Source organism: Tarenaya hassleriana, unplaced genomic scaffold, assembly GCF_000463585.1.
Source record: "Tarenaya hassleriana unplaced genomic scaffold, ASM46358v1 Cleome26, whole genome shotgun sequence".
Taxonomy (NCBI): Eukaryota; Viridiplantae; Streptophyta; class Magnoliopsida; order Brassicales; family Cleomaceae; genus Tarenaya; species Tarenaya hassleriana.
Genome location: NW_010965869.1, coordinates 1,591,107 through 1,602,426, shown reverse-complemented (window position 1 = coordinate 1,602,426; position 11,320 = coordinate 1,591,107). Strand labels below are relative to the sequence as shown.

The 11,320-nt window shown below is 34.8% G+C and overlaps 3 protein-coding genes across 3 annotated transcripts in view; 2 read left to right on the top strand and 1 right to left on the bottom strand.

Moving 5' to 3' along the window:
- Positions 1-410, bottom strand: part of LOC104817082 — a 4,382-nt gene extending 3,972 nt beyond the window's left edge. The window contains exon 1 of the mRNA XM_010546161.1: positions 56-410. Coding sequence (XP_010544463.1) covers positions 56-410 — 355 coding nt within the window. The remainder of the gene's footprint in view (positions 1-55) is intronic.
- A 5,374-nt stretch (positions 411-5,784) lies between these two features.
- LOC104816917 (histone H2A.6-like) lies at positions 5,785-6,484 on the top strand. The gene is made up of 2 exons (XM_010545947.1): positions 5,785-6,006; positions 6,081-6,484. The coding sequence occupies exons 1-2, from the start codon at positions 5,818-5,820 to the stop codon at positions 6,288-6,290; spliced, it is 399 nt and encodes a 132-aa protein (XP_010544249.1). The 5' UTR covers positions 5,785-5,817; the 3' UTR covers positions 6,291-6,484.
- A 951-nt stretch (positions 6,485-7,435) lies between these two features.
- LOC104816916 (transcription factor bHLH115) lies at positions 7,436-9,597 on the top strand. Its single transcript, XM_010545946.2, has 5 exons — positions 7,436-7,557; positions 8,327-8,389; positions 8,687-8,764; positions 8,877-9,039; positions 9,137-9,597. Exons 1-5 carry the CDS (start codon positions 7,436-7,438, stop codon positions 9,404-9,406), a joined length of 696 nt encoding a protein of 231 aa, XP_010544248.1. The 3' UTR covers positions 9,407-9,597.
- The last annotated feature ends 1,723 nt before the right edge of the window (positions 9,598-11,320 follow it).

The window sequence follows — 11,320 nt, the reverse complement described above, 5'->3', positions numbered from 1 at the left end:
CCCGGGGGGGGGGGGGGAAGCCAGCTATACTCGACATCAATTATTACCTCATCACCTGTGGGGAGGCTTGCTGCGAGCTTGTGCGGCAGCTTTGATGTTGCATCGACCTCGGCATATATCCGGGCCACTGTAAGGTTTTCTTTTGTTGCCGTAGCCTTGTCCAAGTAAATTGGAGTGCCTATGCCAGTCACCAGGCGACTGAGGCAGTCAAAATTGAACAACTGATGGGGTATGCCTCGAAGGGAGATCCAGGTGGAGAACTTTGTCAATGGGGGTTTCGCTGGATCGTGAAACGGTGACCACTCTGAGACATATAGCGGGCATGGCCCAACATGCCATATTTTCCTGCTCAGGGCGAGCCGCTTGGATGCCGGTGTTGGCATCTTGAACAAGAACATGCCATTTCCCATGGTCTGAATTTTGATTCGGGGCCCGTTCTTGCACCAAATCGAATTTATGATGCCCGCAATTTTCCCAATCGTTGGCGGTAGTCCATAGAATTGTCCTATGACAATTCCTTCCACTCTTCCGCCGAATCCGTGATAGATGCTAGCGGTATTGGGATAAGAGGTATACCAGTCGTGTGCAACTTGGGAGTACCAGTGGGCTTAAGGGTGCAGATGTTAGCCGTCAGCTTCTCGCTCCATTTCAGAACTGTCGGTACCAGTGGCTGTCCATGTGGGGCCGAGGCTTGCTTCTCCGAGCCAGAGACAGTCTGAGCAGCAGAGGAGAGAGGCAGATCTGGCCTTTCGGCTGAGATTTGCTGAGATTCAGTGCCGGCTCCGAGATCTGACTGGTGCCGGGCTGGTGGGCACGAAGAAGAGCTTCGGCGAGCTGGTGGGGGGGAGTGTTGACCCGGTTTTACCAGGACTTGAGTTTTTGGGTGAGTTACTCGCTGACTTTCAGCTACACTTGGCCAGCCGGCATGGTCGACTGGAAAATTAGGAGATTTGAGGGAGAAGGCGGTAGATCTAGGTTCATCGAGAGAGATGGAAGAAGGAGAGGGAGAGGGATTGAGATTGAGATTGTGATGGGGTGGGGGGGTCCGAGGATCCCAGGGGAGGGAGGTGCAGATGAGGATCGTAAACGAGGCGGCATAGTGCTTTTCCGGCCGGCTAAACCGGCCGGTGGGGGCGGTAGGTGGGAAGACAAGTGGGGACCAGTGTTAGAGAGACGTGAGAGAACTTTCTCTCTCTAACTTGCGCTTTCTCATATTATTATTGATGGTGTGTGGTTAAAAAAATAATAATACAGACATAACATATACTATGTCATGAGGAGAGAACATGAATTCAATCCATTCGTTTTCACAACTTATTTCGGATTCGAGTTTGTAAAAAGTTCGACTGAAGTGAACCCATTTTGTCATTTTTGTTTATATCGATTCGACTGGGTTTGCAATGAGAATACAAAGAAACATATTAAAATCCAGTTTAGTTTGATTCTAATTAACTTTACTTGTAACCCTAATTTATAAACAGATCGATCAAGAACATGTGGGGGTTGAAACCCAAAGACGTCTTGGTGAAGAGACGTATTCTGACTACCAATGACCTCTATATTCTTTATGTTTTGGTCAACTAAACATGTCTATTGTCTCGTATTTTGTTATTCACAAGACCTTGTGTACAAACATTCTTCAGTGCGCCCACTTCATGCTGTCATCTCTCTCTCTCTCTCTCTCTTACCCTCCGAAGTCAACCGCACAGTGATTTGTCTAAACTGAATTCGGACAAGATCTTTCAACACTCTTTTTGTATTGATGATCATCGTCTTTCGGGTATACGTTATATATGTTTGGTGCATAGGAGATAGAACACTGGTTTTTCGATGTGATCTCACTTTTATATATAGACCCTTTGGTTTTATTTCTGACTTTTTTTTTTTCTTTCAAAACAGTAAATAGACTTCAATTTGATGATTCGTACAACGTGATAAAATACTATGATTAAAAAAATAATAATACAGACATAATATATAATATATCGGTTTTAGTCATCGATCAAGTCGGAAACGAACCATTTGCCTGCCCTTAAACCAGACTAATGATTATATACTATATGTCATGAGTAGACAACATGAATTCAATCCCTTTGTTTTCACAATTTATTTCGGTTTCGAGTATATTTTCGAAAGAAAAAAATGATTTTATTTAGTGTTTTTTTATTTGGTGTAATTATATTTCAAATAGTATTCAATAAGTTATAAAAAGTTAATTTTCAAACCGTTTTTTATTAGATAATATTTAAATATAATTATATGTTATTCTTGATATATTCAAATTATATATATATATATATATATAATATTATTATAATACGCCGTCAAGAAGCACTAAGATCAGAGACGTTTACAATCAGTTAAAAAAAAGGGAGACCAGCTAAGCCTTCCACTCTGAAGATATCAATGAAATTGGAGTCTGTCTTAATGTCTAAATTGGCCACAACCTGACAAAACCTTTTATTATTATTATTATTATTATTATTATTATTATTATTATTATTATTATTATTATTATTATTATTATCATCTATCTAATAAAATATAATTTTGACCACTTTGCTGTTCGTTTCATTATTATTTTATATCCTTCAATCACAGCGTCGCCGTACTTTCCTTCTCCTCTAGTAGCATCTTGATCTCCCCACAAACGTTAGCATTGTTAGACATTTATTAAATTATTATTAAATATATATTAAATCATGTATGATTGTCATAGGAAATTTGTTTTTTTTTTGTTCAGAAAATAAATATATTTGTTGATTTTTTGTATATCCTGCCAAATATTTAAAAAATAAAATAAAAAATAAACCTAAGACTAGATTCATCATGAAATTAGTAAGTAGAGGATAGGAGAATTCAATCGTATAGATGATTCGACGATTTGGGTGCATCCATTTTCACCGACTTTCCCACCCTCCAACACTTGTAGATCAAATCATTATTTGTCCCGATTATTTTAATTAGGTTGACATTTATACATAACTTTTCACACACACAGTTAATATATACGTGTATATAAATATATATGATTATGGATTTGATTAATTGATTATGAATTCCGCATAAGCAACCGAACACTACTATTTGTGATTTGATATCGAGGAGATATTTATCGTCAATGAGTGCTCATAAGGTCAATTCAATTTTCAAAATGTTTTTATATATATATATATATATTACAAATCATCAAAAACAAGAAAATGAAAATATATGTCTCTAGACGTAGTCGAGACGAATACTCGATGAACTTCTAAATTATTTTTTTTTGTCATTTTGGAAACTTTGAAAACATCACTTTTCAAGAAAAATAATATAAACTAATAAAGGGTATAAGATTTACTGAGACTAGCATAGCAAAAAAAACATGTTTATTTGTTAAAATTAGATTCTAAAAATAAAATATATGTCCTAGCATACGGGGGTCAATATTTTATTCATAATATTGTATTAGATTCAATAAATTTATAACTAAATGGTAGTTTTTATAATTATTTTAGAAAAGATGAAGTATGTAATAAATTTGCTTTTTTTTTTAAATAAAGAAACAGATGAACCCTTGAATCTATTCAGAGTATGCTCCAAGTGGTTTGGTATAAATTGACGGTGTGGTGCTGCTTTTATTTTACTAATTTTCTGTAACTCATGAAGTTATATTAATAAAACTTTGTGCTTGGTAATTGTGATAATCATTTGTCAAAATTACTATGCCAAAATATTTGATTTGATAATGGTACCGAATTATTTATAAAATTGAAAGACAAAACCAATGATACAGTTTAATGGTTTCATTGGGCCATGTGAATTCGATTATTACATAATGATTAACAGATAAATATTTGATTGTCCATGGTTGGTGTACATTAGGGGAATATTATTAAGATTTCGTACGAAAAGTATGGATTTCATATTTGTTTGACGTGAAATTAAGCAAATGCAAAATGAAAAAATGATAAAGGAAAAAAGTTAATAGTTTCGATATCTAATCGTGAAAAATAATATTTTGTCGCGTGACAAATTATTGGGCATATTTATTACTATATTATAAAGTAGGAGTGAGGACCCATCTCTATTCCTATGTCGGATTCTTATGTCCTTGTGCAAGAATTTGTCAGATGTCATGATTGTAACAATTTTAAATTGCGAATCAAATCGAACTATTTAATTGCAATTAATGTGCAGTAATTGTTATATGAATGGCCGAGGGTGATTAGTGAGTATAAGGTAAGATCGATGTTTCGGATTTAGTATTCGATTATATCTTATTTCGTTTATTTTTTGTTCGATCTTTATTATTCATTTTTAATTGGGCATCTTCAATTTTTATATTGGCTTTCCAACATTTAATATTTTATTCGATTGCTGTTCGAAACCACTTTTAATTAATGAATTTTTATTTTCTATCAAGATTTTTATTCCGTTTGTTTTTTTTTCAATTATTTTCATTTTTCATTTTGGTTCAATTAATTTGATTTAAAAAAATTACATTCGATTATTTTTTAGATAGATTTTGATTCGAATGTTGCTGTATTATTCGGATAGATTCTATGTAGACAAATCAAAATATAAATGTGAAATATAATAAAAAGATAGATTGAAATATATATGTGATTTTATTTTTTAAATATTTATTTCTTATTATTTTCTAAAAACAGATTTACGTATTCTCACTAGGAATTACCCTAGTTCCTAATAATTGGCGCTTGACTTCTGTATATAGTAATTAATACCCACTTGAAGGTAGTTTTTTTTATAAAGTTTACAGTTAATGGTTATAGTTTAATGAAGAATAATATTACCCCATTTTGGGGGCTTAATGATAAAACTATATATCTTTGTTTGAAAACGTTCTCATTAATATATGTCTCGAGTACCATTTTGTTAAATTGATGCCTTATTATTCGATTACGAGGATATTTGTTTGTAATCATAGCGATTTGTGTCTTAGTTTTTGTATGTGAGCTAAATAAATGCTTGAGTTGCCATTATGGATATTAAATAATCACCATTAATGAACACGAAAGAAGTTGTTTATGTAATCGATCATTTGTTAAACAGAATAATTGTTAACAAAAAATGTGGTTACATTGCGTTCGTCGTACAAAATAATCATATGGCTAATTGGATTCGAGTTTTTCATAATTAAAAAAACAAAAAAAGTATACCAATTATTTATTTTTCTTTAACAATTATTCAACTCATTTAAATCGGTCCAACAATTGTGTTTGCAACCCAAAAAAAATGACATCATCTAAGTCGTCATCATCGCTTCAATGAAAATATTGAATGTTAACTAAATGAATCGACCTTAACTGAAGATATTGAATGTTAACCAAAAATTTTATGTAAAATCTTTCAAAATCATTTTCAATGAAAAATTTAAAATATTTAATAATTTACTAGTAACAAAACATTAAAAATATTTTTATAAAAACCGTTAATTGTATAAAGCTTGGATGCGGAGGATTTGAAATGATTTTAGTTAACGGATATATATATATATATATCCATTACCGCGAGAGGTGAGAATATTCAAGCAATACATGGCTTCGGAGGCCCATTGCAATGACAAGCCCATGAAGGGTATTTCAGTCAATTGACAATGTCAATTCTTTCCGCCGCACGTGTCGAATAGACTCTTGATCTCGAATATCAACCGTCGATTTTAATCCATTCTAACGGTTACCAACACCGATCCCTGTGCCTTCTTCCCATTGGTTCAAGACGATTGAAACCGATTCCCACACAATATATACCCGACGCCATCTCCTCGAAGATCATTCGTACAGTTAACACTGAATTTTTCGAACTGTTCCAATGGCGGGCCGCGGAAAAACTCTAGGCTCGGGGACAGCGAAGAAGGCGACGTCGAGGAGTAGCAAAGCCGGTCTCCAGTTTCCGGTAGGTCGTATCGCGCGTTTTCTGAAAGCCGGCAAGTACGCCGAACGTGTCGGCGCCGGAGCTCCGGTATACTTGGCCGCCGTGCTCGAATACCTAGCCGCAGAGGTACTAATCCTCTTGTAAACCTCCGGTTTCAGAATCATTTGTTAATAGAATTTGGGGACTGGGTTCGGTTGCAGGTGCTTGAACTGGCTGGGAACGCGGCGAGAGACAACAAGAAGACGAGGGTTGTGCCGAGGCATATACAGTTAGCGGTGAGGAACGACGAAGAGCTGAGCAAGTTGCTTGGCGATGTGACAATCGCGAGCGGAGGCGTGATGCCTAACATCCATAATCTTCTTCTTCCCAAGAAGGCCGGCGGTTCGTCCAAAGCGGCTGATGAAGATTAAACCCCGAAATGGGCATCTCATACTTAGATTTCTTCTTCCTTGTTTTGGGGGTTTCTTGCATTTGAATCAATCGGTGTTCATGTGATTAGAAAATTAGGATTCCAGAGATTCTCGCTTCTTGTGTCTCGTCCCCTATATATACAACCGTTTGTCTTGTATCATGAATTTTATACTAATAAAAATTTTATTTTTCAGTTTACTTATTTATTCAGATTTGATTTTCCAGTGTTTTGAGGAAAATATAACCATTTGATTTGTATATCATTCTGATATTAACCAAATCAATCTCCCTTATTAGTTCTTCAACGACCCCCAAAATACGATCCAAAATATGTCAATGTCATCAATGGATACTACTATAGATGCTCGGGTAATTTAAAGTTCAAAATAAATCAGAGAATACCAAGAGTTTCCTTACATAATATATTACTAAACTCAAAAATTTTATATTACTATATTTTTATTCAATTTAGATTTTTACTATATTTAAAATTCTAAAAAGTTTATATTATTTATTCAATTCATTTGAATAGCAATAATTACCATAAAATAGAAAATGAGAAACATCTGCATGGTTTCTAGGTCCGAGGTGAGTTAGAACAAAGATCAATTTTTTTTCATCATCTGAAAATCTAGATATTATTTTTTTTCTAAAACTGTGATGCATTTTATTGTATAGAAACAACTAAAAAAATCGACTATAGTAAACATTGCTAGTAAAGATGCATGCAAAATATCTATATATCCTAAATATCTATAAAAGTTAAGAATATAATTAAATTTAGATATCCATAAATATCTAAATTTCTAAAATCTAAATCTTAATTCAAATAATCTATTTTTTGTTATTAGAAAGTATTCCGAAAAAGCATTATTAACAAAAATAGTATACAAGAAAGCATATATGTTAATGTTCCCAATTTTTTTATTATTATTTATTTTAAAAGAAAAGGCATAAAAATTAGAGGAAAAAGAGCACGAAACTGATTGGGCAAATCTCCACACTATCTCACTTTCCCGTTTTCCACACATTCCCCTCCTCCCTTTTCTGGGGTTTCCTTTTCACTCCGAAAACTCTCAATCTCTCTCGGCGGCGCATCACGCTGCCGCTACTGATTCTTGTTTATCGCCGGAAAATCCGGACAATGGTGTTCCCGGAGAATCCTAATTGGTTCTGCGATTACAACTTGGTCGACGGTGACTTCTCCGTTCACAATTCCGTCGTCCCTTGGCCCATCGAACTCATCAGTGGCTCCGATAGTCTCAGGTCTCTCTTGAACTCGATTCATGCAACTTTCTCTGTTTCTCTTTTGAACTCGATTCAGTGGTTCTCGTTTGTTATGGTTTTCTAGGGTTTGTCATATCTTTAGAATAGCTTGTGATAGAGCTCGATGGTTTATCATCCGTAGGAATCATGTTAGAATTCTGTTCTGAGTGATATCGTCCTGCAAGCTTTCACCTTCTGAACCAATTCTGGAAAGAATTATGATCTTCCGAGTGATTGGATTGAAGTTTGCGTTAGAGACGTTGTTTGTCATGGAGATTAGTAGTGAGCATCCTCGATTTTCTGGTTTGGTTGACGGAAATTCAAGAGATGAAGTCAACAGGCTGATGATTGTTGTTTGAATGTGTTTGCTGGCTGTAGTTCCTTAGGCATTAAGTAATTGTCTTCAGCTATCAGAGGAAAATACCCAATTGACTGTTTCCTAGTTTCCACCCATGCTTGTGGAGAAAGAAACCAAATCCAGAATCTGTTCTAGTGAACTTAGAATTTGAAACACGAATGTATTGCTCTGTTTCTGTTTCCAAGTTGTTTATCGAACACTCGAGTGTTTGCAATCCGTTTGGACGTTTAAATGGCTGTCCACCCTCAGAAGCAGTTTCCTTTCATCGGTTTTAAGATCTGTTCTTGGTTGTTTTTGACAAAGGACTTTGGGTTACTTCAATGGTGCGTGGACTGTGATGTCATCTTCTACTTGTGGATTTGATGCGGTTGTTTGATTTCTCTGGGCTTTTTTTATCTTTTCTGTTCACAGTGCTGAGATTGATGGCTTCCTCGGTGATTTGGATGGGTTAAATGAACCAGCCTCTAGAAAGAGGTATGAACCATTGCTTAGTATTCTTATTATTATCACTCTCTGACTTGTTTTGATTGCTGTCTGCGGGTCTAGCTAATTGTGCAGCAGGTTGAAACAAAATTAGAAATGTCTATTTTTAGTGAAACCTCGATATTAGAATGACAGACCGATTAGATATAGGATTTAGGTAGAAAAGAACATAAACAAAAATCTGTGTTAACTTCTCTTCTCTGCCTGGTCAGAGAGGCATTTATATCTCAATGTTGGACTGATTATGAGCAATTAACAAATTTCTTGCAAATGCCTGTATTGCTGCAGGCTTAAGTCTGAATCTTGCACTGGCTCTAACTCGAAAGCATGCAGAGAGAAACAGAGGCGTGATCGGTTAAATGACAAGTATTGTCCTTCTTTCTCCTCTCTCTCTCTCTCTCTCTCACACACACACGCGTGCGCGCACACACATTCTTCTCTTTGAGATGTTAATCATACAAGCCTGGCATATAATTAGGTTTATGGAATTGAGTTCCATCTTGGAGCATGGAAGGCCTTCGAAAACAGACAAACCCACCATTCTTATGGATGCAGTTCGAATGGTGAATGAGTTACGTGTCGAAGCACAGAAGTTTAAGGAATTGAATTCAAGCCTGCAGGAGAAAATCAAGGAGTTGAAGGTAAAACCCAACCAGCTTGCATTGTTGCTCATTGTTTGGCGAAGGCTTTGATCTCAATTAGCATGCAACGATATGATCTGTTCTGTGTTATATATAGGAGGAAAAACACGAGCTGCGAGATGAGAAGCAGAAGCTGAAAACAGAGAAGGAGAAGCTCGAGCAGCAGCTGAAGATGGTGAAGGCTCATCATCATCATCAACCTCAGCCCATTTTCTTACCAAACCCTCAAGCAGTTCCTCAAGTCCAGGCTCCCGGAAACAAGCTCGTCCAGTTCCCGAGTTATCCGGGTTTCGCAATGTGGCAGTTCATGCCTCCTGCTTCAGTCGATACCTCGCAGGACCATGTTCTCCGTCCCCCGGTCGCTTAATTTGGGCAAACCCTTCAAAATTTATCATTGGCGGGCTTCCAAAGATTCTGATTTTTTTTTTTCACTTTGGCATTTGGAATATTCCTTTTACATGACCTGACATAATCATCATTTGCAATATGGACTGCTAATTGTGGATGTAAATGAGAATAAGAAGTTACTCTTGCAATCTTGGTGCGCCATTCATTTTTTTTTTTTTTTTTTTGTGGTTTGTTGGCAATATTTTACTTTTTCCTCGTCCCTGGGAACTTGCTAGTTCCTACAGATTGGGGACTTGAAGAATCTAATGTTTATGTTTCGGACATGAAGACGCTACCAGAAGCAATTCCCCAACGGATTGTTCCCGGAAAGATTCACATGCTCATCATTGCTTTGAGGCCATAATACCCCAACCAGTGGATATTTAGGATTTAGATTCGAATTCGGTTTAAAAATTATCTATTCAAATTTTTAGTGGGATTCAGTTCACTTTCGTTTTTGTTTGGATTCGATTTTTATTTATAAAAATATTCATTTTCTTAACAATCTTTCAGTTTTATCTATTTTTTCCCAATGATATTCATAATCATATCGTTTTGGATTTTTCGGCTGTAGGAATTTTATATCCATTTGTTTTCTTTATATATGATTCAATCTGGATTGATTGAAGGATGAAGATTCAGTCATTAGAATCGACGATTATGATCTATGAGATCGAGGGCTTTGATTTGATTCCAACGACACAGAATCTTGTATTCAAATAATGGGTATACCCCAACCGTTGGGCTGTTAATATTCATTGTATAAGAATTCGACTCAATGAGAATGGGAATTGGATAATCAAATATAGTGTATTTGACGCTCAGATTATAATTCTGAGCGGACAGAAATAAATTTGTGGACAAATGTATCCTTCGTGGGAATTTTTAAAAAAAGTTTTAACTGTTTGGGGAAAAAATAAACTTTTTGAATTTTGTTTTTACAAATTATTTAAGTCGTGGGCCGGCTGCAAATCTGCGGGCCGGGCTAGGGCTTAGGAACCATGACGACATCTCTACATATTCCAAATATTTATCTTTTGTTTTTTTATATATTTTCTCTCTCTTCTTTAAAACGAAAAAAAAATAAAACTTCACTTTATTTTGACAAAAAAAAACAAAAAAAACAAGAGGATAGAAAGGGAAATGCTTATAAAATTATATTAGTTTTTTTTGAGCCGGTGTTGGTTTGGCAAATATGTCCTCAAAATCCCAACCATAATACCATATATGTATCATAATGTTGTCGAGTTATTTTTCAACAGATAATATCTAAGATATTTTTCCAAAAAAAGTCCAAGATATTTTTCCAAAAATATCCCGAGTATTATAATAAAATAATACTTCATTTCAATTTATTTGTAAACATTTATTATGGTTTTATTAAATGTTTATGTGAAACACAGATATTAATATTATAAAACTCTGAGCAAAATAGGTAAAATCAGATGCATGCACCTTATATTCCTAATTAATAAATTTATAGCATCTTAGCTAAAACAGGTAAATTTGGGGATAAATTCATGCTTATCTTTCCAATTTTAAAATATAAAATATTAATAAATATTTTTATTATAAGATAAAAAATATCTATAAAACGTAATGCAAATATAGTAGGAAAAAATCAGCTAAATACTTTCCTATTTAAATGTTAAATTAGTAAAATAACACATGTGATGGCTTTGATCATAGTTTATAATTTGTATTTCTTTTTATAGTCACAAAGTATGCCACCAAAAAAACGCATGAGACAAAAGCATTAGGAATGTGATGGCTTCGATTATTGCAAAATGGAAACTAATTCAAATGTCATGGATCGACTAAATTTTGTTATGCGCACGAGAGGGATATACATACACACACACACACACATATATATATATATATATACACACAA